The sequence below is a fragment of the Sturnira hondurensis genome, unplaced genomic scaffold, assembly GCF_014824575.4.
Source record: "Sturnira hondurensis isolate 20B ecotype Veracruz unplaced genomic scaffold, ASM1482457v3 Scaffold0006496, whole genome shotgun sequence".
NCBI classification, from domain to species: domain Eukaryota; kingdom Metazoa; phylum Chordata; class Mammalia; order Chiroptera; family Phyllostomidae; genus Sturnira; species Sturnira hondurensis.
The window spans coordinates 19499775-19526491 of record NW_028079127.1 but is presented as its reverse complement, the minus strand read 5'-3'; the positions used below and the strand labels follow the sequence as shown (position 1 = coordinate 19526491).

The window sequence follows — 26717 nt, the reverse complement described above, 5'->3', positions numbered from 1 at the left end:
ATATATGGTACCTCTTCAGGAGCCCCACCTGGTTCATCAGACTCAATGGTCTTTACAGGTACCTTTGCTTTAGTAGCTTAATGCATGGCTCAATAAGTCAAAGGATGAATAAAAAGTCTAATGTGTGAAGATGGCAGATATATGACAAGCGGACAACCAAAAAGTGATGAAATCGTCCTCCTCATTTATTAACCCGACAGCCCACAAGTGGCTGCCCTAGGAGACGCTGGCAGATCTGTGCCCCGCGAAGTCCGAAGACGGGGCATCGCAGGCCTGGGAGGGTTAGTGTGTGTCAGGCCTTCGCCTGCTGTGGTCGCTCTGGCAGCCTTGTGTCTAGCCATGTGCAGGCTGAAAAGAAAGGGCTGCCTTGGTTGTAGGGGACTCTGAGGAATAAGAAAGCATTGCCTTGGCCTCCTGGCGCTTACCATGGGCTGTATTCTCGCACAGCCTGCACAGAAAGAGGAGGCAGAGTAAACTCACCCGTACACACCTCGGCCCTGGCTTCTGCCTGGTCTGTGTTGTGAATGGGGGGACATGAGGTTAAAAAAGAAAAAGAAAGGAAGAAATCATCGCCTTGGTCAAAGTTGGTATGCCGATGAGCACTTCTGGTGGAGGGGTTTCCCTGCCTTCCACAGAAGGGCCCCCAGCACCTGGACTGCATATTCATTGCCTGAGAAGGATAAAGTGCTCCTTGCCTTACAAACTTCTGAATCTACTGACGCCTCCAAGTGGCAAAATCAGAATTTGCAATGGGCTGCAGCACAGGAGTGCTGTGTTCCGACACAGCACTCACGGTTGGAATGGCAGCCCACACACTCTGTGGGCCGGGGGACGACGAGCCTGTGATGGCAGCACTCCCTCCAGAGCCACTGTGCACTGCGCATGTCAGTCTTCCAGTGATGGTTGGATGCATTCGGCCTTTCATTCACAAGCACTTATTAAATCCCTTTTCTGTACCGGGTACTACACTTGGTACCGAGAATAAAAGTCCAGGAAGATGTGGCCTGGATGCTAAGATTTGGCCCAGCAGTGGACACCTGACACCACGTGCTATCCTAAAGATGCAGGTTCTGACAGGCAGTGACCATCCCCTATGAAAGTGTCATCTTTCAGTAGGATGTGAGGAGTGGTGAGATTGTGCCACCGACAAGCAGTGGGTGGCTGTCTGACCCTGCCTGGTCTCGTCCACGGGTGCTGGGCCTTGCCTAGCACAGCGGGTCGCAGTGCATTCACTGAGCCTTCACCGAGTCCCCGGTAAACTCTCAATCATCATAACCACCTTAGGAAGTGGGTACTGTCATCCCTCCTTTCCAGACGAGGAAACTGCAGTGCAGAGAGGTTAAGGACCTTGCTGAAGGTTGGAGAGGAGGCAGGGTTTAAATTTATGGAAAGAGACCCAGAGTTCACTTTTTTAAGCCTTCCCTTAGGATATGGTCATTGATTTTTAGAGAGACAAAGAGAAGGAGAGAAACATCAATCAGTTGCCTCCTATATTCGTCCCGGCTGGGGTTGAACCTGCAGCCTAGTATGTGCCCTGACTGGGACCAGCAACCTTTTAGGTGTGTGGGACAGCGTTCCAACCCACTGACCCACCCAGCCAGGGCCAGAGTCCGTGTTTTTAAATCACTTGATATACAGCCTCTGAGTGGAAAGATACAGTTTTGAGGGTAAAACTTGTCAGAGTGCCATCCCCTCTGACCCTGCCTGCCTACAGAGCTGTTCTCTTTCTTGGTCGGCTCCCCGCCGGTACCGAGCAGGAGTTGGTGAATGGGGTGGGGGTCCCTTCTCTATGGCCCCAGATGGGCACCTGGCTCTGCTTTTCACCAGCTGGGTGATCTTGCCTCTCTGGCACGTTTCCTCATCTGTAAAGTGGAGATAATGTTACTTCCTGGCATCATTTAGGGGATTAAATACAACAATACTCGTGTACTTAACAAATTCTGGCTCTAAGTAAGCACATAATAAATGTTAGCAAATATTTATTTTCATCGTCCTCCAGCTTGAGGCTCAGCTGGAGTCAACAGTTTCTCAGAGACCAGAGTCTAGGACTCAGGTAGGCAAGCTGTTTTCCTTTGGTTTTGACAAGACAATAATTTTATCCTGTGTATTTTTCTTGCCTCTTTTGGTGTGAAAAGCAGAGAGGTAAAGCGTTATTTGGCAGATGTATGGATTCAAGCAAGACACTGAGGTCCAATTGCAAAGGAAAGCCTTGTAGAACTCAGAGCCCAGTCTGAGGAGACACAGAGGACCCTAGCGGGCAGCCACTGAGCAGCGCAGGGGCTAGTTCCAGTCGCATTTTCAGTTAGTGCGCTCACACGTATGGGGCGGGAGGCAAAGGCGTTTTTTCCTCAGCTTTAACACATATCTGCAGGTTAGTGTTTATTGGACAAAACTTACTTTTTCTTGATGCAAAGTAGATTTCATGACTTGTCCAAAGTGCACAGCAAAGGAGCCCGTGGGTGCCAGCTTGCCGAGCCCCTCTCCCCCGTTCCCGTGCCAGGCTTCCCCAGACTGCTCGTTTTCCAGTGGTTGGTTCTCAGATCTCATGGCGGCCTGCTCTGTAGGCTCCAAGCCAGGGTGATGCTGCGGCCACTGCCACTGCCACCAGCCATTCAGTTTCCTGATATAAGGATGTGACCTGCTGAGAGGCTTTCAACATGCTCCTTTCTTTGCGACTTCCATGTCGTACCTCTTTCTCCTGGTGCTTTAGCCACACAGCCAGTGTTCCAAAGCGAGTTCCCAGGCACCAAAGTTACCAGCCGCACCCCTCTCCCAGGAGTCCGACTTAGCCCTGCAAGAGAAGACCATTGCGAGGGCCACTGGGCCTCTGTGCTGCAGAAGGAAGGGTCTGCTTCTGGGGGTGTGCTGGCTCCTGAGCCAGGCAGGGGACTTGCAGGGGACTCGTCTTGAGAGCACACTGCCTGAGCTCTGGAGGAGTGGACTGGGCCTCCCCTGCCCAGAGACAGTGCCCCGCCTGCAGGAGTCAAGGCCAAAGACTGATGCCACCTTCTCCCACTCACTTTCCCTAAGCTTACACTGGCTCTGCCACACCACCCCAAGTCCATGGCTTAAAACAGCCACTGACTTGTGTCGATGAATAAGCTCACCCTTTGTAAAATGTTTCAGCTCTGGGACTGGAAAGGCTGTCTGTGCCTTCCCGTCTCTCTGTTCCTCTGAGGGTCAATGTTGATGTCTTCTGTCTTTGTCTTCACAGGGAACTCTGATGATCCGTGACAAAGAGGTCACCCTCGAGTATGTACCAAGTCTGGATTTTTGGTACTGCAAACGGGTGAGTGCCAGGAGTTCTTTTCCTCCAAAGTGAGGATCTGACATCGCAGCTTCTCCTTGTCTCCGGGAATGCTGCCTGGCAGAGGGCTTTGCCAGGGCCAAGGCTCTTCTTTGGTCCTTTCAGATGAACTAGAGGTCAGGGCAAGGTCACCTGGAGTTCCTGTTCGCCAGCTGCCACCTGTGGCCATAGCGGGCTCTGGGCCTGCAGTTAGAAACACTTTTGGGGGCTCCTAGTCACTTGACTTTTAACCTCTCCCCAGCTGCCCTTCCTGGGAGTGACCCAGGGGAGCTATTGTTTGCAAAGGTGCTTTTGGAGAGGCTGGTGCTGTGTGAGGTGTACGTTTTGGGACACTCAGGAGTTTCTAGGATATAGAACTTCATGTCCCATGGCATTTTACCTGTTCAACTCCATATTCCTGTGGAATAGTGTGTTAAAAGATTTTAGGCTATACTCTTTTTGTTGTTGTTGTTAGATTTTATTTATTCATTTATTTATCAGAGAGAGTGGAAGGGAGGGAGAAAGAGGGAGAGAAACACCTCAAGCACCCCCTACTGGGGAATCTGACCCAGGGTTGTGCCCCAGACTGGGAATTGGATGGGCGATCCTTTGGTTCTTCCACTGAGCCGCACCAGCCAGGGCTAGGCTTTGTTCTTACTAGAAGTCCATTTTGATTGCAGTTGAGCAGGAAAATATAATTTGTCATTTTTCATTGCTGCTACTTAGTTTCAAAAATAATTATGAAAAATTCAATAAAGTTCTGAACCATGTTTAGAACTTAATAAAAGTCAGTAAAAACTTTAGCTTGACATTTATTCATCTCAATAAGGTACAGTTTGGATAGCTTGGTTGTCATTAACCGATGCACCCATATTTCATGGATATATTACCTTAAAATGTCAATTTAGGAAAACATTTAACTTTTTTTTAAGGTTTTATTCATTTATATTTAGAGAGAGGGAAAGGAAGAGAGAAAGACAGGTTGATATCTGATGTCAGAATTACACCGCTGTTGCCAAGGCTGTTGCTTGAAAGAACAGAATGGCTTGGTTACATTGTCCCCTTAAAATGACAGGCCACTTGCTTAGCTGTCTCTGGCTACTTTTTAATTTTTGTGTTTTGGGGGGCCAAGTGTCGAAGTGCCAAACCTGTGCATGTGACCTCGGGCCTGACGTGGAACGCGCTGGCTTTCCAAACACACTTGCAGTGGCAGCATTCTCCACAGCCAGCAAGTGGAAGCAGCCCGGATGTGCGAGGCTGATGGGTAGGTGGGTGGGCAAGCAGAAGGGGGTGTAGCCACGCGGTGGGATACAGCTTGGCGATAGAAAGAAATGCAGTGCTGGTGTGCACTGCAGCGTAGAGGAACCCAGAAAAAGCTCTGCCAGACACAAAAGATCATATGTCGCAGTTGCATGGGAGTGCGGTGAGAGTGGGAACTGCCTCTGCCTGGCCTGGTTTGGGATGATAAAACTCTTAACTAAAGTTAGCTTGTGGTGATGGCTGCACTATACACATACTAGAAATCATTGAGTCAGACACTCAGATGGGAGAATTTTGTGGTATTTAAATTGTACCTATTGAGGTTTGGATCCTGGCTCCACCACTGACAGCTCTGCTTTGATAACAAATATCCCCAAACCCTAGTGACTTAAATGCAAACATATCCTCCACTCACAGTACCTGCCGGGGGCTGTGAGTCATTGCTAACAGTTCTGCTCCGTGGCCTTTGTTCTGGGACCCAGGAGGACGAGCATCCTGGTATGGGACTGGTGCGCTGTCTAAGGGGAAGTACAGGAGGCTCATTCCCAAAAGCAGTGGCTCTTGAAGCCTCAGACCATGTAGGTCACATTCACTCACACTCCAGTGGCCAGTGAAGAAAGACACATGGCCAAGGTGGAGAAGGGAAGTGCACTCACCCGGTAGGGAGGCGGCACAGTCACTTGATGATGGGCAGGGGGTGTGTGCGCGCCCGTTACAGAGAAGGGAACGATGGAATGGTCACCTGTAATGATCTCCCTTAACTGACTTAACCTCTACAGGCCTCATTTTCATAATCTACAGGATGGAGAGATGATAGCCATCTGCATCAATAAGTGATGACACGTAGGCCCAGAACGGGGCGTGTGCTGTTTAATCGTGAATCGCCGCGATTAATGTTGTCTCCTCTCCTCCGTCTGGTGGACCCTTGCTCACCCTGCAAAACCCTACTCAATTGGCACCCTCCTCGCGGGTCCTGCTCTTTGGTTTCCTGCCAGTCAACTCCCTGCCGTCATGGCACTTGGACGCTCAGTGGCAAAACTTCAGGGGCTTTGAGTTTGGGCATCGTGCTTGCCCAGAGGTTTAGACAAGAAGAATTACATTCACATTGCAATGTGTTTCTTCCTTTGTTCCAGGCTAGTGAACATTTTTTTCCCTTTAACATCCTCAGAGTAGCTGCCAAAAGCATGACCAATACATCTTAACAGTCCAGTTTTCTTCCTTAAGCTTATTTCCTATGGAAATCCTTGCCCAGGGCAGGGACATTTGGGGCTGCCCCAAAGTCCAGACTCCCTGTCAGAAGGCAGCTCTCAAACGGCAGCTTGCCAGTTCCGTCTGCCAGCTCTGTCTTAGGCTTTAGGGCGATGTGGGATCTGGCCCATTTCTTTCATTTTTGGCAGGTGTTACTGTGCAGGGTACACATAAGGTTTCTAAAAATATTTTCAGCCCAACTGAATTCTTCCTCCTCTTCTTGCAGTGTAAGGCCAGTACTGGGGGACACCGGTCTTCGTGCTCATTCTGCAAGTGCCCGCGAGAAGGTAAGTGGTGGTAGAGGTGGCGATTTTTATTTTGTGCGCTGAGCAAAACGCATTCCCTGCTTTCCTTGGCCTTCAGTGAATACAAGTTGATCTGTCAATGTCTCAAAGGTGCACTGTGATGTCTAACCTCACGTGGACTGTGAGTGAAGGACTTGGGGTCACAGAGTCCCACCGGGGCGGGGGTGGGGATGGGACTACGCACAACCATAAAAGACAGTTCTGTGCAAGACCCAGGTAGCCTCTGAGCAGCCTAACTGCTCCACAGTTGGAATGTAGGGCGCCTGTGAAGAGTTTCTTAGTGGAGCTTTGGCCTGTGGTGTAGAATCTTTTCTCTGCGGGAGGCTGTGAGGCAAGTATTGTGAGCCTCTGTGGGAAGGGCATGCTCTAGAGACCAAACCAACACGTGGGAAGGCAAGTAAATTACTGAGCTTTTTAGCTTATTGTATGACTTCAGATTAGGCAGAATTATATTTTTTTCTCTCAAGAAGGACTTCTTTCTCAGTCTCTTCTTACAAATGAATAGATGGTGTATAAAAACCCCTGGGCCATGCCACCGGGATGGCTGAGACAGCTCTAACCTGCAAACAGAAGGCGGGTACTCACCAGTTGCTGGTCAGTGTTACTGGTCTCTGTGTCACTCCTGCCGTAGAGTGTCTCCTTTTGAGCCACATGGCTTCCGGTGAACCCTCTGAGGATGAATTAATTGCAAAAATATGCCCCTAATTAACTGGATAGATTATTCTCCTATAAAAAGAGGTTTGCGATGAATCATTTATATCTTGAAGGACATTTGCCCATTGTAAGTATTTGTGTATAAACGAGCCGTGTGCAAGTGGGTCTGTTCTTAGCGCCACCACAGGAGAGGGGCCTGTGGTCTTGCAGAGTGTGAGACAGCTGCCCTTGCGTCATAACCCTGGAAGAAGCAAGACACCTAGACATGTTTTGGGTGTATCTTTACACCAGACTTCTAGCAAGGGTCATGTTTTTGCTGATTTTGTCTCCAGATCTGTTCTTATGAGTGGTTATAATCATAAGGTCCAGGTTCTCATGAAGGATTTCTTATACTTTAAATTTTTATTTTTTATATTGTATGTTTTCCATTATCATTTATCCCCCCCATCCCCTCTTCCACCTCCTTCCCCCCCTTTCCTCGCAATCACCACACTGTTGTCTGTGTCCATGAAGGATTTCTTCTATTTAAGTGTTTGGGGAGTGATAGACTACTCATAATATTAAATTTTTTAAATACTTGGATAGTTTTTTTTAAAAGATTTTATTTATTTCTCTTTAGAGGGGGGGAGGGAAGGAGAGAGGGAGAGAAATATCAACGTATGGTTGCCTCTCATGAGTCCCCTGCTGGTAACTGGCCCACAACCCAGGCATGTGCCCTACCTGGGAATTGAACTGTGATCCTTTGGTTCACGGTTCCTTCAAAAGGATAGTCAGGCTCTGAGGACTTCAGAAACGAAGCCCGCGCTCAATCCACTGAGCCACACCAGCCAGGGCTGGATAGTTTCTTTTGTGAACTTTGTGTGGTCTCATTAGTTTTGCTTATAGTTTGTCAGGACCTTTTTTTGTACGTATTTCTGAGACTATTAAAAGCATTCCAGTGTCGGTATTTGGTGTCAGATAAGGAGGATTGCAGAGGTAGTTTTTTGGCTAAAACCTGCTAGTGGGCCCTGACTGAGTGCAGGCTTGCGAGCCAAAGGGTTGCCGGTTTGGTTCCCAGTTGCAGTACATTGTCTGAGTTGTGAGCCAGGTCCCCTACGGGGGTGCACGGGAAGCAGCCACACATTAATGTTTCTCTCCTTCTCTTTCTCCTTCCCTTCCCCATCTCTAAAAATAAATAAATTTAAAATGTTTTACATTAAAAAACAAAAGCTGCTGGTGATTTTCTGTTTCTCTAGTGGCAGAGTCCAAGCAAGATTTAGTAAGTTACCCCCAGCCTCAGAAAACACCCATACCAGCACCATCAGAAAAACCACCCAACCAACCTCCAAAGTCCTCTGATAAGGAACCTGAACCCAAGAAGCGGGAAGAAGGACAAGAACCGCGCTTAGGACATCAAAAGAGAGAAGCAGAAAGGTATCTGCCTCCTCGAAGGGAAGGGCTCAGCTTCCGAAGAGACCGAGAGAAGGAGCCATGGTCTGGGGAGACGCGCCAGGACGGGGAGAGCAAAAGTAAGTGGCCGGTCGGGGCATGCGGCAGACTGTGACCGCTGTGGTTGGAGCCAGGCAGCCGCGTGGTGGCCCGGGTCTGCCGCACCCCACGCCCTCACACAGCTTTTCTCTGCGGGCCTCGCTGCGCTGATTGGAGGAATCCTCCCCCTCCAAATAGCAAGTTCTGGTTAGAATAGCAAATAGCAAAGGCAGCAAGGCTTAATTTTAGATTCTGAGTCTTGGTGAACAAAAGTATGAAGTAGGTATTTGGCTAACATTTTGTTACAGAAGCAGCCTCGCTAGACCAAGTAGCAACTGCAGTCATCTACAGTAAAAATAAAGAATTAATTAAATTAATGTAAAAAAAGAAAAGGAAAAAGGATAGTCAGGCTCTGAGGACTTCAGAAACGAACCTTTCTCTTCCCTTGCTTCTCTACCATCCGTGCGTGGTTTGTGCAGCAATCATGCTCAAACGCATCTATCGGTCCACGCCGCCCGAGGTGATCGTGGAAGTGCTGGAGCCCTACGTCCACCTGACCACTGCCAACGTCCGGATCATCAAGAACAGGACCGGCCCCATGGGCCACACCTACGGCTTCATTGACCTCGACTCCCATGCGGTGCGTTTCCCCCTCCTTGCAGTGGTCTGGGGACAGCTGGCTGTGGGAACCTCGAGAAGGTCTGCCGGACACTTCCTTATTTGTGGAGTCCTTGTGTGCCGCCTGGTGTCACCACCCCTCTTGTTTTCTCCTCTCCTTTAGTGTTCGTTCGGATGAAGCAACTGCCCTTAAACTTAGAATTCTGAGTGGCTTTCCAGATCCACTCCTGTCTGTGGCCTTTACAGTTTCCAGTTAAAAATAGAGCTTAGTCGCTCGTGAAGAATCTGAGTGCGACCCTGTCAAGAGTTTAGTGAATTTTCTGGTTCTCAAACTTGTTTTGCTGACTACAGATGGTCTTATGGTTTTGTTTTGTTTTGTTTTTTACATCCAAGAACAACGTTTTATTTAGCAACTAACTGAGATGAATAGCAGCTTCAGTAGCTCTAAGCAAAGGCTCTATTCATCAATTTTAAGGACACAGGCAAAAGAAATTGATTCATTTCTGGACCTGATTGAGTTTCCACGGTTAGATGCATCAGAGGGAGACACGGTCTGAATGCCCTGATTCTGTGGTCACTGCCTGCATGCAGTCTGGTCTGGAGCCCCCGCCCCTGTGCCGTCAGTTCCACGCAGGCTCCCCACGTGGAAGAGACTCTCATCTTCATGCCACTTTTAGAACAGTCAGTGAGATCTTTAATATGTACCTGTGATCTTCCCATGGGAATACAGCTTTTTCTTAGGAGATGCCTGTATGTAGGAAACAGGAGGCGCATGAAATACTAGAATACCTTCTAAAAAGAAGGGCCCAGCGTGGTGCCTTGCCCTTAGTTGGTCCTCTATCGGTGCTTGTTAAATCAGCCCAAGTTCTCATGTTACATTTCTTCTGTTTGTCGCAATGATATGATTTCCTTTCACCCCTCCCCATCATCCTGGGAGCCTGCTTGGGAGCCAGAGTCCCTTCTCCTATGTTATGTTCTCACTGCCACCGCCTTGGTTCTTCTGAGTCACAATGGCTCAGTATCCCAACTCATTTCTTTTTTTTTTAATTTAATTTTATTTTTTAATATATTTTATTGACTATACCATTACAGTTGTTCTATTCCCCCCCTTCATTCCCCTCCACCCGCACACTCCCTCCCCCACCATTCTCCCACCCTTCGTTTATAACCACGTGTCTCAAGTTCTTTAGATTCTATATTTCCTCCACTATTCTCGACCTCCCCCCTATCTATTTTCTACCTACTGTCTATGCTATTTTCTGTACCTTTTCCCCCCTTCTCCTCCTCCCACCCCCCTGTTTCTAACCCTCCATGTGTTCTTCATTTCTATGGTTTCATTCCTGATCTAGCTGTCTTCTTGGTTTGCTTTTGTTTTAGGTGTGGTTGTTAATAACTGTGAGTTTGCTGTCCTTTCACTGTTCATATTTTTAGCTTCTTTTTCTTAGATAAGTCCCTTTAGCATTTCATATAATAAGGGCTTGGTGATGATGAACTCCTTGAACTTGACCTTATCTGAGAAGCACTTTATCTGTCCTTCCATTCTAAATGAAAGTTTTGCTGGATAAAGCAATCTTGGCTGTAGGTCTTTGGATTTCATGACTTGGAATACTTCTTTCCAGCCCCTTCTTGCCTGTAAGGTCTCTTTTGAGAAATCCGCTGACAGTCTGATGGGTACTCCTTTGTAGGTGACTGTCCCCTTATCTCTTGCTGCTTCTAGGATTCTCTCCTTCATTTTAGTCTTGGCTAATGTAATTATGATGTGCCTTGGTGTGTTCCTTCTTGGGTCCAACTTCTTTGGGACTCTCTGAGCTTCTTGGATTTCCTGGAAGTCTATTTCCTTTGCCAGACTGGGGAAGTTCTCCTTTATTATTTGTTCAAGTACGTTTTCCACTCGTGGCTGTTTCTTTCCCCCTTCTGGTACCCCTATAATCCAGATGTTGGAACGTTTAAAGATGTCCTGGAGGTTCCTAAGCCTCTCCTCATTTTTTTGAATTCTCATTTCTTCATTCCTTTCTGGTGGGATGTTTTGTTCTTCCTTTTGGTCCATTCCATTGATTTGAGTCCCAGTTTCCTTTCCATCGCTATTGGTTTCCTGGACATCTCCCTTCATTTCAATTAGTTTAGCCTTCATATGTTCCTCTAATTTGTGACTATAATCAACCAGTTCTGTGAGCATCCTGATAAATAGTGTCTTGAATTGTGCTTCTGAGAGGCTGGCAATTTCTTGGTCGCTGAGAGTTATCGGCTCTGGGACTTTGAGTTCTTCTTGCGCCATCTTTTGGGCTGTTCGTGCCTGTTCCATAGCAGGATCTGAGCCCTAAGGTGTTCACTAGAGCAGGGCAACTAAGTCGCTGGGTTGTGATGTTGTATGTGGGGGCGGGGTCAGAGAGGAACTATGGCGTCCCATCTGCCGCCTGCCGCTGCGGCCCCCACCAGCGCCCCAGCCACCATCACCGGTCCCACACGTTTCATTCCACTGCACGCGAGTGTGCCACCGCCGTCAGCCCTCGCCCCCTGGGGCCTCCGTGGTCCATCTCACTGTGCGAGAATGTGTGACCGCAGTCAGTCTGCCCCGCACCCCGACTGGTTCCGGGCTTTCTGCGCACCTAGGTCGGGGGTCTGTCCTGCCCGACCCAGCTCCGCTGCTGGCTCCGTCCCTCTTACCGTCCCCATTGAACGGTTCCTCGTTGTCGGGACTTCCGTATAATTCAGTTTTCTGGTCTTTGGGTGTGTCTTTGTTCTCCAAACCTTTGTTGTATTCAAACTTGGCTGTGGGAGAAGGCACAGCGTTTCCACCTACGCCTCCATCTTGGTGGAAGTCCCACCCAACTCATTTCTAGAGTGTAAAGTCTGAAGGTGGGAACCACGTCCATCTCATTCACCCCAAACAATGCACGGCACATGGTAGGTACTTGGAAAATACTTGTTATAAGAGCAGGTTTGGTTTCAGTTTTCTCTTCTCAACACCCAGGAGGCTTGCTTGGTGTCAGGGTGCTAGGTTCCTTAGTTAACTTGTTGACTTGAGTGTGTAAGCCTTGTCATTAAGGTTAAAAAAAAAAAAAAAAAAAAGCCCTGGGTTTGAACCCAAATTTGACCTATTAGCTATGGACCTTGGACAGTTTACTTAACCTCTTCAAGCTCCAGTATCTTTTTTAAAAAATATATTTTATTGATTATGCCATTACAATTGTCCCATTCCCCCACTTCACTCCCCTCCACCCTGCACACCCCTCCCCCACCATTCCCTCCCTTTTGTTCATGTCCATGTGTCACAAGTTCTTTAGATTCTGTATTTCCCATAGTATTCCTGCCCTCCCCCCTGTCTATTTTCTACCCACTGCCTATGCTACTTACTCTCTGTACCTTCTCCCCCCTTCTCCTCCTCCCACTCCCCTGTTGCTAACCCTCCATGTGATCTCCATTTCTATGTTTCTGCTCCCGATCTAGCTGCCCTCTTAGTTTGCTTTTGTTTTAGGTGTGTTTGTTAATAACTATGAGTTTGCTGTCCTTTCACTATTCATATTTTTTATCTTCTTCTTAGCTAAGTCCCTTGAACATTTCATATAATAAGGGCTTGGTGATGATGAACTCCTTGAATTTGACCTTATCTGAGAAGCACTTTATCTGCCCTTCCATTCTAAATGAAAACTTTGCTGGATAGAGCAATCTTGGATGTAGGTCTTTGGATTTCAGCCCCTTCTTGCCTGTAAGGTCTCTTTTGAGAAATCAGCCCTGGCTGGTGTAGCTCAGTAGATTGAGCTCGGGCCTGCGAACCAGAGGATCGCGTTTCGATTCCCAGTCAAGGCACATGCCTGGGTTGCAGGTTGGTTCCCTGCAGGCCAACTCCCAGCAGGGGACACATGAAAGGCAACCATACATTGATGTTTCTCTCTCCTTCCTCTGTAAAGATAAATAAATAAATAAAATCTTTTAAAAAAAGAGAGAAATCAGCTGACAGTCTGATGGGCACTCCTTTGTAGGTGACTATCCCCTTATCTCTTACTGCTTCTAGGATTCTCTCCTTCATTTTAATCTTGGCTAATGTAATTATAATGTGCCTTGGTATGTTCCTTCTTGGGTCCAACTTCTTTGGGACTCTCTGAGCTTCCTGGATTTCCTGGAAGTTTATTTCCTTTGCCAGACTGGGGAAGTTCTCCTTTATTATTTGTTCAAATAAGTTTTCTACTCATGGCTGTTCCTCTTCCCCTTCTGGTACCCCTATAATTCAGACGTTGGAACGTTTAAAAATGTCCTGGAGGTTCCTAAGCCTCTCCTCATTTTGTTGAATTCTTGTTTCTCCCTTCTTTTCTGTTTGGTTGTTTCTTTCTTCCTTCTGGTCCACTCCCTTGATTTGAGTCCCAGTTTCCTTTCTATCACTATTGGTTTCCTGTGCATTTCCCTTCATTTCAATCAGTTTAGCCTTCATATGTTCCTCTAATTTGTGTCTAAAATCAACCAGTTCTGTGAGCATCCTGATCACCAGTGTTTTGAACTGTGCATCTGATAGGTTGGCTATTTCTTGGTCACTTAGAATTATAGGCTCTGGGGCTTTGAGCTGTTCTTGAGTCATAATGTTTGGTCTGTTCGCATCTGTTATGTTTGAGGGGCGGAGCCTTAGGTGTTCACCAGGGCCAGGCGACCCAGTTGCTGGGTTGTGACACTGTATGTGGGGGCGGGATCAGAGGGGAAAAATGGCACTTTGCTCCACTCTGCTCTCTCTCAGATTTCTGTCCCCTCTGCGGCTTCCCACGAGCAAATTGGGCCCCTCTGGTGCTGGTTCCCGGGTGTGTAGGCCCCTGTATTCTCCAGGACCCTGTGAGTCTCTCCAATGAACTCTCTGTGGGCCTGAGAAAGTCTTTCCAGTTGGTGCTTTCAGGCTCTAATTCCCATTGCTGGGGCCCTAGCCTGAGCGGTCTGTCTCACTGTTTGTTCCTTCACTTGGTTTATTTGCATGCGAATATGTGACCACAGTCAGCCAGCCGTCCTGTGCCCTCACTGGGTCCGCCCGTCGCCACCCCACACCTGGGATCCACCAACCACCTCCGCTCCTGGGTCAGTCGGACCCAACGATCTTTCCAGCCCGACCCCGCTCCACCGCCGACCCTGCCCCTCTTACCCATCTGGCTGAGTGGTTTGTTGTTGTAGACTTCCATACAGTTCGCTTTTCACTGTTTTGGCTTCGTCTTTGTTTCTCAAATTTAGCTGTCTTTAAATTTAGTTGTGGGAGGGGGGCACAGTGTTTCCACCTACGCCTCCATCTTGGCCGGAAGTCCCCAGATGGTCTTATGTTTGATGGTAATAGTACACTTTCTCTTTTTCCTCGGAGTGTTGCTTTCAAAGATTCTTGTGGCTTGAATTTTTAGCTGTGGGGCCCTTTTCTATGGAGGTAACATGAAGATAGAAATAGAAATCATTAGTACTTAGATTTCGTGCTCAGAAACCACAAGGGACTTTGTAAACTGAATCTGATGTGAGGACAGTTGCAGCGTAAAAGAAAAGGACTTGAATTTCTTAAATTTGTTTCAGAAACTGACCAGAAACAAAAAGCTGATTATGCTGTTCTCTCTTCAGGAACAGAAAAGGGATGCTTATCACAATAAATAAAATCGTTTCCAATTAAAAGGGAAACTGATGACTTCCCCACCCACTCTGGCCAACCCTTCATTAGGAAACCTTTCTGGCCAGTGTGCCCTTCCTCTCACAGCTGTGACCCAAATGTGTTGTTTAGTAATTTTTTTCTTCTGAAAGGTGAAATGCTTATTCAGGTCTCTCTCAGAAGGCACGGCCTTTTCCCTCTTTGGGTTCACACGTGTCTGGTTCCCCAGGAAGCACTTCGGGTAGTGAAGATCTTGCAGAACCTAGACCCACCATTCAGCATCGATGGGAAGATGGTAGCCGTCAACCTGGCCACTGGGAAACGAAGGTAAGGCGGGGGTGGTGTCCTTGTGCTGCCTCCACTCAGGATTTTGGGAGGAAACTTCTGTTCCTGGCTGGAGAGATGGGACAGTGAGACTTGATGCCTTCCTTTCACGGATTGCTGTATGCTTTCTTTTTCTGAAGTTTGCCTTGCTCTGAGTCCAGATTTATTTATTTTTCCCTTAAATAGTAGTACTTGGTAGGTCTGTAGTTCTTTCCTCCTTGACTGCCTGGTATCATTGGGTCCCAAATGATGCTATGCTCTTGGATGGGCAGAAAAATCTGGTGCAGCCTTGCCCCTTGGAATACTAAGAAAATGCTGTCCTGATTTCCTAATAGTCAGGGCCTTGTCCACACCCCGTGGCCCTGGGAAGTCTAACTCCTCTGTACTCTTTCGCCCATCTTGGCCCAGGAGTGGTAACTGGGACACGCTGCATCAGAGAGGCCGGGTTGCAGGGATAGGAGTGATCTGGCTCTTGCTCCCTCAGCCCGATAGTTTTGCTCCATTGGATGGTTCCGTGGAAGTCCCGCTGCCCCTCTGTTCAGGACTCTGCAGCAAGCAGGACTGCTTGCTGGGGGCGGTGGTTGCTTTTCCTGCAAAATGGGGGAAAGAGAATTACTTGGCCAATCCGTGGGGTTGGGCACTTCTCAAGTGACTCTTGGTAGCAGGCGCATGTCCTGTTGTTTTGTTTGTTGCAGAAATGATTCTGGGGACCATTCCGACCACATGCACTACTATCAGGTAGGCTTTGGTGGTTGGAGAGTGAGTGCTGTTCATGTCCTCGGGTGACTGAACAAGTGATCGTGAATTCTCTCCAGTGGGTGTCTGTTAGGGGTGATAGCTGTCAGAAGGCCCATTATTTTAACTTGCCTTTCTGTGACAGGGTAAAAAGTATTTTCGAGATAGGAGGGGAGGTGGCAGAAATTCAGACTGGTCTTCAGAGTCAAATCGACAAGGACAACAGTGTGAGTGACTTTGTTTTATTTTTATTGTGGGTTTTTGGGGGCTTGACTACTCATTAATTGGAATTTTTGTGATAGCGAAGTTGGCAGGAGGGGCGCTCCTTCAGAGAGTACCACCTACGGGTTTTGCTCCTGTTCGGCCTGGCCAGCCCCGTTCCTGGGCTCTTCTTGGCGAGTCCCAGTGAGGGCTCCACGGGCAGGGACTGACGCTTCCTCTGTTTTTGTCCCCTCTAGCGTCATCGGACTGCTACATATACGACTCTGCTACGGGCTACTATTACGACCCCTTGGCGGGAACATACTATGACCCCAATACCCAGGTGAGTTTTTGTCTTTGTTTACTTTGTCAGTGAATCTTTTGAGAAGAGTGCCTACAATTTGTTACTTTGAAGATTTGTCGTCTGGATTCTCTGGTTGCTCATTACATGAAAAGTTGGAAAACTTGAAACCTACGGAAACTGAGTGTTTCTCCAATCCAGGCAGCTGATTTGACCACCTGCTCCTCCTGTCTAATGTGGTGTTTTAAAAAGTCCAGATCTTCTATTAAGTTGTATTTATTCAGGTGGATTTTAAAGATGATGACCTTTATATTAACTGTTGCCTCTGGAAAACCAATGCCTTATGGCATGACAGGTAAGGACAGCGCTGCCCTTGGAAAAAGGGACAGTGAGTGGTCCGGATGTGTCCTGGCCCCTTGAGTGGATTTTTAGGTTGTTTGATGTGGTCTCCTCTTGGATTTGGGGGTGAGAGAGCTGCTCTTTCCCCCAGAAAGGAACTGTGCTCCCTAGACCTGGACTCCTGGGAAAGTGAGATATTCTGTAGACTTAACTGTTTCCAACCGTATTGCAGCAAGAAGTCTACGTGCCCCAGGAGCCAGGGTCCCCTGAGGAAGAAGAGAGCAAGGAGAAGAAATCGGGCAGTCAAAAGTCAAGCAAGAAGGAAGCATCTAAAAGAGACGGCAAGGAGAAAAAAGACCGAGGAGTGACAAGGGTGAGAACTTGGGCTCTGCTCTCTCCTCAGCGTGTATTTACAAATGCAGGTGAAGAGGTCACGGCAGAGGATGTCTGCGTTTGAGGCGGAAAATTGCCAGAAAAGCAGGCAGCCCCCTTGCCTCTCACCGAGGGGCTCCCTCTCACACGCGCAGAAGCACGGTGGCAGAACGGACTGCCCGCACGCAGTCCCACGGGCTCCCCTCCCCTCTCGGTGCTGCAGTCTGCTCGCACAGGTCGACGGGCCAGTCTAGGGGGCGCCGTTCGGGGTTCTTCGTTCACTCTGTGTTTGATCCTAAGTGTTTTCCCTCATTTCTGTGATATTTCTAAATTGTTACTTTAATGCCTGTCTGGTAAAAATTCACAGTAAACCTGCACCCTTGTTTTCTTCGTCATTTAGGCACTTCATGTCTCTTCTTTCTAATCTCTCACTGACATGATTTATAGCATTAGTATTTTATTTCTCCTTTTAAACCGTTTCCTTAGGATTAAATTTCAAGATTAAAGCTGATGATCATTTTTATATTTCCTGGCATAAAGTCAAATTATTCTCCAAAGAATTGTATTTCATTTATCCTGACACATTAATGAAAAGGGATGAATGTTACAGTTCAATTTGTAACTTGTCTTTTTTTTTTCTTTGAATACTGCTCAGTTTGCCTTGAGAGAGAGAATGGGTGTGTCCGAAAATTTAGACTTCAGAGTGACAGCTGCTTAGTATTTGGTGTCTGCTTTTGCTACTTTTTTTTTCTAATTATATTCTCAATCATTTCAAGGATGAGGATATCAATGCCCGTATAGGAGGATTGTAGTAAAGGCTGAAGATAATGTGTATGAGCATATCGTCTTCCTGATGTGTAGTTATCGTTCAATATATACTGATTTTGAAATCATAGCAATAGCTCTTAACCTCACTTTTATGAGTACCGTATGAGAATTGTCTTGGTTTTTATCAGTTTCAGGAAAATGCTGGTGAGGGCACAGTGCCCCTAGAGGATGTCTTTAAGAAGCCCCTGCCTCCCACTGTGAAGAAGGAAGAGAGTCCCCCACCGGTAAGGCCCAGCCACTGCCCCCAGCCTGGGCCGAGTGGGACCCTGGTCAGAGAGGGGTTCAGAGGCCCATGCCTCACTTCGGTGTTGGTCCTTAGCTCTCTCTGCCTCACAAACACACGTACACATGACGAAATTGTCTTCTAATGGGTAAAACTGGCGGGTCAGAGCCGGTTTTCTGTCCTCTTTCCCTCCACCCTGCTCCATTCCCACCAGATCAGGGAATGCCTAGTTCTTTTTAAGATGTATATAGTCTTGCCCTGGCTGGTGTAGCTCAGTGGATTGAGCACGGGCCTGCGAACCACACGATCGAGGTTCGATTCCCAGTCAGGGCACACGCCTGGGTTGCGGGCCGGTTCCCAGCAGGGGACTCACGAGAGGCAACCATGCATTGATGTTTCTCTCCTTCTCTCCTTCCTTTCCTCTCTAATGATAAATAAATAAAATCTTTAAAAAAAAAAGATGTATATAGTCTTGGTCTTGTTGATTCTTGGGAACCCATTTTTTTCTGGCCCTGATGTTTCCTGTCTTCGGAGCTCCATAAAAATGGAGATGCGGAGTAGATGCTTGGCTGTTGTAAATAATGCGGCAGTGAGCATGGGGTGCATCTATTCTTTCGAGTTAGTGTTTCAGTTTCTTCAGATAAATTCCCAGAAGTGGAATCTCTGGGTCATAAGGCAGTTCCATTTATAATTTTTTGAGGACCCTTCATACCATTTCCCATAGTGGCTGCACCAGGCTGCATTCCCACCAACAGGGCACTAGGGCTCCCCTTTCTCCACATCCTGGCCAGCACTTGTTGTGTGTGGGTTTATTGTTGCCAGACATTCTGACAGGTGTGAAATGGTATCTCACTGTGGTTTTAATTTGCATCTCTCTGATGATGAACGACTGGAGCATCTTTTCATGTGTCTATTGGTCATCCCTGTGTCCTCTTTGCAGAAGTATATATTCAGGTCCTAGGCCTGTTTTTAAATTAGATTGTTTATTTTTGTGGGTGTTGCATTTTATAAGTTCTTACAAATGTTGGATATTAACCCCTTATTAGATGTATCAGCAAATGTGTTCCCCCATTCAGTCATTTGTCTTTTCATTTTGTGGGTGGTTTCCTTGGCTGTGCAAATACTTTCTAGTTTGATGTGGTCCCATTTATTTACTTTTTCTTTTGTTTCCCTTGTGTAAGGAGATATGGCAGAAAAAATATTGCTATAAGAAATATCTTAGATTTTACCGTCCCTGTTTTCTTCTAGGATTTTTATGGTTTTGAATCTAACCTATAAGTATTCAATCCATTTCAAATTTATTCTTGTTGGTACCCGTTTTTTAGGTACCTAAAGTAATAGTCCCAATGTAATCATATGATTCACATTAAATATAGATGTATAACAGTAATCTTCTTTCTATCGTTCTTTCTTTTTTTTTCATTGATCATAGGACAATGACTGTGCACCATTAATTAACCGTTTTCTGTAAGCTGTTGATCAGTACTCTCTGCCCCCTCGGCATTATTATTCAATTCATTGTAACACATCAGTGCGGACCCGCCTTCGCCTTCGCCTGCTGAGGAGCCCCACCTGCCCGCCTGAGCGCTACTCTCCAGTTGCACTGGTCCCTAGGGGTCACTACAGCCTTCATAAAATTTCTCTTTCCTTTTCTCCGTGTTTACAGTGGCTTGGAGATGGTTGCTCTCTCTTCCTCTTTGTAACTTGTAACTTTCCACTCTGTTTCTGTGTTCTGCTTCAGCTCCCCTTTCTCTTCTCCTCACCATTCTGTGCTGCAGTCACTCCTAAGGAAATTGGCTCGCATCTCAGTGAGCAAGGAGGAATATCAAGCTCTCATTTGGGAAATGAGCGTTGTGGTCCGTGGGCCTGTATTGAACCCAGTTCACTATTCAGACTAAAAGGAGAAATGAGCCCTGGCTGGTGTAGCTCAGTGGATTGAGCACAGGCCTGCTAACCAGAGGATCACGGTTCGATTCCCAGTCAGGGCACATGCCTGGGTTGCAGGCCGGTTCCCTGCAGGCCAACTCCCAGCAGGGGATGCACGAAAGGCAACCATACATTGATGTTTCTCTCCCTCTCTCCTTCCCCTCTAAAGATAAATAAATAAATAAAATCTTTAAATAAATAAATAAATAAATAAAAGGAGAAATGAGATGCCCATAACAGAATGTCTAGAAAACAGGCCCCAGAATAAGGCTGAGTTTGGTGTTAACCCTTGGCCTTCTCCTTGCAGCCCAAGGTGGTAAACCCACTGATCGGCCTCCTGGGTGAATATGGAGGCGACAGTGACTATGAAGAGGATGAGGAGGAGGAGCAACCCCCTCCTCCACAGCCCCGCCCAGCGCAGCCCCAGCAGCGGGACGAGGCGACAACCAAGAAGGAGAATGAAGAAGACAAACTCACTGACTGGAATAAACTGGCCTGTCTGCTCTGCAGAAGGCAGTTTCCCAATAAGGAAGTTCTGATCAAACACCAGCAGCTCTCAGACCTGCACAAGGTATTAAGGGAAGGGCCCTGACCTTTCAAACTTTCAGACAGTGGTGAGCATTTCAGGTTTGTGCTGTCCTTCCTAAGCCTGTGTCATCCCCAGTTCCAATAACTAATCAGTCCACACTTCAAGAGTACGTTGTTCCTCCACCTTTTGTTCATGAGTTGCTTTGATTGAAGCCGTGCCCACCTTCCAAAACTTTATACCCAAGACAGGCAGCAGCTGGGGCTGGGGCACCCAACCTGGAGCCTGTGCTGGAGACGGGGTTGGGGCAGGAGGGGGGAGAAGGGCTTGTGGAGTAGGCGGCTCACCTCCTGGGTTTCTCATCTTAGCTGTGTCATTAACCAGACCTCAGATAAGCCCCTTCTCATCTTCAGTACTTGCAGGCGTCCCCTGGTTCCATCTAGCCCTGGCAAGGTGTTCTTTTCCCCTGGTGGGTCACATTCTGCGGTCTCTTCACGTAGGAAGTTGCTGCTAGAAGCCACGGCACAGCAGCTAGTCTGGGTGTCGAACAGACACACACCAGCCTTCCCATTTATACGGACCGACCAGGGAGCCGGACTCTAGGCAGGCGAAGCCCATAGGTGGACTCGTGCTGCAGAGCCGTTTGTTTCTGACCCCTTCTGTGGCAGGTGCTGCAAGGGCAGGTCAGGGCGTTGGGTTTAGACTTTCCCTCAACACAAAACCCTGTCTCCAGTGGCTAAAAGCTGAGAAGCTCTGACTTTGTAATAAGCACGCCCCTTCTCCCAGCTGCTTCTGGAGGGTCTGCAAAGTTTCCAGGATTCTGGGACACTTCTTCCGACAGTCCCTGCAACAGATGACCTCTGAGTCCCTTTGGTCTTTTCAAATTCGGAGTCATCAGACTAACATTGAAATTTCAGCTCTCTGATGAAAATGCTAATAAATGGCTAACAGGATAAAAAGTAGTTGTCAGGGAAGAGGAACTAGCCGTCTGGTAACCCCACAAATGGAACTGCCCCCCGGGCAATGGGAAGTGGGTGTAGTGGTTCTCCTTTCCTTACGGAGCGCAGAGAACCCCTCTCCGCACAGTGTCTTACCCTGTATGCTTGAGGGCCTCGTGTAGGGGAGCCCACACTTCAGTGCGGGGCCCTTAAGGAGTAGGAGACTCTCAAAGCAGTCTGTTTCTTGAGGCCCTTGGGGTTTGTTACTATCTCTCTGGGGGCTTGAAAGTGACCAGTGTCTGAGGGTGGTAGTGGCGGTGGTGGCAGCTGTGGTGGCAGACAGAGCATGTGAGCGTTTGGTTTTCTTCCCTGGTATGCTCGAATTCGCCTCTCCCATAATTTTTATCTTAGGTAAATTTTACAGGTAAAGAGGTCTATAAACCAGATCTGTGTCTTTTACACTGTAAACAGAAGTGAAGTTTTAGTTACGTTCCCCCTTGTGCCACAGCACGTAACTACTCGGTATGACAAGGTAGCATTGCAACCTGGGTTCCCAGGCTGGGCCTAAGCAAGACCACTTAGCAGTTTTTGCTCACAGGGTACGGTGACCACTCAGCAGAGCTGGTCAGTGGAAGGGGCTGCTGTCCTGGAGCGGCTATGGGGAGGCCTGGAGGTATTTCCGAGAGGCTTGTTCTAGCCCTGTACTCAGAACTCCTTCTCTTCTCAGCAAAACCTGGAAATCCACCGGAAGATAAAGCAGTCGGAGCAGGAGCTCGCCTACCTGGAGAGGAGAGAGCGGCAGGTGAGCTTTGGTGACCTCCTCCCGCGCTGCCTCTGCTTTCCGGGGTGGGATTTCCAGGCGGTAGTCAAGACGGAGAGCGAAGAGGCCCTGAAAGATGCTGTGTACGTTTCTCAAAGCTCATCAAACTACATTAAAATGGGTGCATTTTATAATTTATAAATAATACCTTAAGCCCTGGCTGGTATAGCTCAGTGGATTGAGCACGGGCCTGCGGACCAGAGGATTGCGGTTCGATTCCCAGTCAGGGCACATGTCTGGGTTGCAGGCCAGTTCCCAGCAGGGGACACACAAGAGGCAACCGTACATTGATGTTTCTCTCCCTCTCTCCTTCCCTTCCCCTCTAAACATAAATAAATAAAATCTTTAAAAAAATTTAAAAAGAAGCAATCAATGATCAATGTTTAAAAAATAATAATAATACCTTAATAAAGTTGAGGTTTTTAAAAATGTGCTGCTAGGGATCTCTGAGTAGACTGAGTAAGTAGCACTCCTCTTTCCTGCCCAGCTTTTAAAATCAGGGAAGGGGTGTGGGATAGGGCTGCTGAAGCACCATCTTCCAGCTGCGGGCACAGTTCACGACCTGTGAGAGCCAGGTGCACCTGCCACCTAGACCACCCAGTGAGCCAAGCTCACCTGCCCGGCCTCCAGCTGCACTGGCCCAGGACAGGTCTGCTGTGATGGTTCGGAGTCCGCCCATCCAGGCCTGTTGGAGAGCTCTTCCTCCTCAGAAGAGGAGGAGACAGCTGACCCCAGCACACCACTGCTCCTTTCCAAACCGACCTGTCCAGGAAGCTGCTGCTTTCACAAGAAGAATGTGCGAAGGAGTAAGAGCTTCCAGGAGTTCGCAGCTGAACTCCCTTCATATTAGAAGAAATGTCAGGGGTAAAGTGAAGCTTCCCTACTTTTTTATCCCCTCATATAGAAATGTCAGATTTGTTCTTCTGCTTATCAACAGGGAAAATTTAAAGAAAGAGGGAATGACCGCAGAGAAAAGCTTCAGTCTTTTGACTCTCCAGAAAGAAAACGGATGAAATACTCCAGGGAAACTGACAGGTGAGCCAGGAACTCTTGGCTCAGCCTAAGCCTCGGGACCTGATGCTGAAACTGTCTCCTCCCCAGACCGCTGCTGTTTCTGTTGCACGGAGGTCAGGTGTTGGGGAGCAGGTTCTGTCGGAGCTCCTCGAGCACGAGGGTCACTCCACCCTCTTGACCACCTGTCTTCACACAGGGAGTGTTTGCGTGCGTGCGTGCGTGTGTGTGTGTGTGTGTGTGTGTACGTGTGTACGGTGGCCTAGCTGCTCAGGGCCCATGCTGCAGTGGGCCTGCATGGGAGCCCTCTCTCCTCACCAGTTGTGGTCCCAGTCATACTCAGGAACCTTCGTTGTTACACGGAGGGGCTGAGTAAGTGGTTGGCTGCTGGTAGAGATATATGATCTCCAGCTGCCTGTACTGGTTTCCAGTTTGATAGTCTTCAGGTCATGAGCCCAGAGTTACACAGAATTTGTTGATAACCCACTGTATGCAGATCCTGTGTTAAGTGTGAGGAATGCTCAGGTGGAAAGAATGTGTATTATCCTCAACTGTCTGAACTCGGAATAAAGAATGCTTAGGTGGCGCTGTGTCTCGCAGGACAGACAGATACAGTGGAGAAGGGGGTGCATATCCATTGGAGGAAACTGCAAACACCATGGATGAGAGGGGGGTTAGGATGCATTTGGGGGGTTCTTGGTAGCTTGATGGCGTTAAACGCTAGAGACACGTGGTTGAGTGACAGGAGATGAGGCTGGCCTAGCGGCTGACCGAAGACCACTTCATGGAATGCCTGCTCCTTGAACGCCACGCTGAGACTTTGTCTTAGCGCAGGGCAGGTACTCAAGTGGTTGGCAACAACGTGTGATCTAGTACCTCTGTGTTAGTGAGCAGGGTAACCAGAAGCCGGGGTAGAGTGCCTGTGGGGCCGGAGGTGGGGGGTGGAGAACGGCCCTGCAGAGGCCCAATGGGGCTGGGCTCTGGCACTTCACCTTCCCTGCTCACAGCCCACAGATAGGGGGTTATTTTGGGGTCGTGACTCAGTAACTCTGTGTGTGTAACTGAGAAAGAAATCCTCATGGAAAATACTTTCTGTGTTCAGTAAATAAACTGATGTTTTTATTCTAGTCTATTCTGTTTGCATATTTAAGAAGTGTTAAGTGGGCACAACTTAATCAATGTAACATCCCACTGGGTCACTCTTTGCAGTTTCAACTGCACTGGACGAGGACAGGTGCAGGGGTCAGCCAGGAGACAGAGGAGGGCACGGTCACTCTGAGTCTGCTGTTCTTGGGTGGAGGGGACCCTTCCTCTATTCCCTGTACCTTTCACACTGTGTGCTGCTGGCTCTCTCCCTTCGTCCTCCTTCCTGCTCATCCCTTTTCTGGGTGATTCCAGACATTCACCAGCACTCTGCCCTCAGTGCCTTACCCTCTTGACCTGCACTGTCCAACGGACCCAAAGCCTCAGCCACCCCTAACAGACTAACCAGTCCTGTGGCTCCATTACAAATCATTTCTGTTTTCTGAGCTTGAAATCACTATTTCCATTTACCTCCTGGGTGTGTCCTCCTGGACCCTCTCAGATCCCTCGCACTGAACAATTGCTCAGTGTCATATCCTATTCCACGTTAGACTTGGTCCAGCTCTGCTGACCCTGCTGTGTTCCTGTGTCAGCATCAGAGCATCGCCGCAGTGCACCCTGCCGGCTCTGACTTGGTCTTATTCCCCTGTCTCCCGTAGCATTAGTGGCCAGCTCCCAGATTCAGTCTCAACCTTTGCCTCTCATTCTTCAGTCCATTCTCTACCCTGCCACCAAAATTACCTCTGTGTGCAGAAATCTCCTAAAATTCGTCTTTTTTGTGGAGGGAGACCTTGCCTAGAGGGAGGCTCGGGTTTCAGGGTGTTTCTTTGCCTGAAGGATGAAGTGCACTGCCATGGTTTAGTGTGATGTTCAAGTATTTTCAGTCTGGCCCAAGCAGTCTTTGGTCAGACCCTGCCTGTCCCCTCCTGGAGAGGTTGTGTGCTTTTACTGCTTCCCACCGTGCCCTCCTTTCCTCCCTCCCTTTTATCCCGAGTGCACAGACTCCTCATTGGTCAGGCCCTGTCCAGATGCACCCTCCCCTGTTGGGATTTCTGTCATTTGCAGTGATGCCCTTTGTAGGGGTGTCCAACGTTTTGGCGCCTCTGGTCCACACTGGAAGAAGAAGAGTTGTCTTGGGCCACACATTGAATACGTTGTGACAAGTAATCACAAAAAAGGTCTCATAATGTTTTAAGTAAATTTATGACTTTGTGTTGGGCCGCGTTCATAGCCATCCTGCGGCAGGTTGGACACGCCTTTATAGCTTGTGTCCCCTGTGCTGTATTTCAGTAGCGGGCTGCCACACCGGGGGTTGAGCTGCTTGATATGCCGTGAGCATCTGCTGGCCTAGTATCCCTCTCCCATCCTTCCCAGTGGACAGGGTCCGGCCTCGGTCATTTCAGTGTCCCCAGGACAGAGCCTGTTGCATGGGTCGCAGATGCTCAGAGATACCGTTCAATACCTGTAAGAGGAGGCAAAGCTGAATCAAGAGGACAAGTTTTCAGTAGACTCGTGAGCGGGCCACTTGGGCAGTGGCCCTGAGTCTGTCTGCTTCCTTTGCAGCGACCGTAGGCCTGCGGGTAAAGAAGGCCCGGACGATGGCAGCAAAGGCGGCTGTGCCCAGCAGGCTGCAGCTTGGAGGAAGGGGGCAGGCCTCGGATCTGGTCATCCCGGACTGGCTTCCGCCGAAGAGGTGAAATGGTTTCCGTCTTGTTGGGCTGCCATAAACCGGAAATACATTTAACTTGATCTCACTCTGTGACCCAGAGCTGTGTCTCTGCCTTTCAGCCGGGCTTTTTCCACTGCTAGCAGCGGATGTGGGGGCTGAGGAGCCCCTCGGTCTTGGTTGCTGGGTTATAGCGAGGCATGCTTGCCCTTTGCAGTTCACCTGGCAGTGGGGAAGGGGGGAGAAATTGGAATGGAGCTCATCTTACTCTTACACAGAGTAAGAGGTGAGGCATCCTGGGAAATAGGCAGTTTGAGACTGAAGAATCCTTTGGTGAAAAGATCCAGGGAGCTAGCAACTAGAGGTACAAAGGCATCTCTGGGAGAAGTTGTCATCAGAGGTGGTTGATGGCTCAAATTTGGGGCACATGAATTCATCCTGGTTCCCAGGAAGGGCTGTGCCCCTTAGATTTCAGGAGACGAGGAGAAAGGTACGAAAGGGAAACACGGCCCGTGCTCACTTCGCCCCCTGAAACTGCCACCTGTAGAGTGGCTCCTCCTGGCTCCAGTGGGGGGTCCGAGTCCTGGACTCACTGCTGCACCGCCTCCTTAATCATCTCAGGGTTTGTTTATGAAACATCTGAAAACTTTGCCTCCGCCCCGCTCCGTTCCAACTCAGAAATGCTTGTAGTCAAAGACCAGCCCGAGGCTAACTTCATAGAGTGAGCCCTCCTCATTGTTTGCCTTTCTCGTACAGACCGAAGGCCGGACGCGGGGGCCCAGCGCGGGGGCTCCAGGGAGACCCAGCAAGAGACAGTCCAACGAGACTTACCGAGATGCTGTGCGCCGAGTCATGTTCGCACGGTACAAGGAGCTTGATTGAAGAGCGGAGACATGTCCCGCAGGACACGGCCTCCTTCTTGTTTTGTTTGTCCGTCTCTCCTTTTGTTTTGTTACTGTTCTGGCTGCTAGAACTTTTTTAAATAAACTT

General features: G+C 48.5%; 1 protein-coding gene and 1 non-coding gene across 7 annotated transcripts in view; both read left to right on the top strand.

Moving 5' to 3' along the window:
* The window catches only part of RBM6 (RNA binding motif protein 6), a 92224-nt gene extending 65507 nt beyond the window's left edge, over positions 1 to 26717 (top strand). For all 6 annotated transcript variants that reach the window (XM_037049676.1, XM_037049673.1, XM_037049675.1 and 3 more), the window contains 15 exons: positions 3215 to 3289; positions 6021 to 6081; positions 7989 to 8261; positions 8700 to 8860; positions 14664 to 14761; positions 15454 to 15496; positions 15639 to 15720; positions 15952 to 16037; positions 16567 to 16707; positions 17663 to 17758; positions 19991 to 20254; positions 21875 to 21949; positions 22905 to 23002; positions 25625 to 25754; positions 26484 to 26717. In XM_037049676.1, the coding sequence (XP_036905571.1) occupies positions 3215 to 3289; positions 6021 to 6081; positions 7989 to 8261; positions 8700 to 8860; positions 14664 to 14761; positions 15454 to 15496; positions 15639 to 15720; positions 15952 to 16037; positions 16567 to 16707; positions 17663 to 17758; positions 19991 to 20254; positions 21875 to 21949; positions 22905 to 23002; positions 25625 to 25754; positions 26484 to 26609 (1809 nt within the window). In that variant the 3' untranslated portion in view covers positions 26610 to 26717. The remainder of the gene's footprint in view (positions 1 to 3214; positions 3290 to 6020; positions 6082 to 7988; positions 8262 to 8699; positions 8861 to 14663; positions 14762 to 15453; positions 15497 to 15638; positions 15721 to 15951; positions 16038 to 16566; positions 16708 to 17662; positions 17759 to 19990; positions 20255 to 21874; positions 21950 to 22904; positions 23003 to 25624; positions 25755 to 26483) is intronic.
* On the top strand, positions 409 to 538 carry LOC118989692 (small nucleolar RNA SNORA51). The gene has a single exon (XR_005067066.1). It is a non-coding gene; the product is annotated as a small nucleolar RNA SNORA51 (small nucleolar RNA).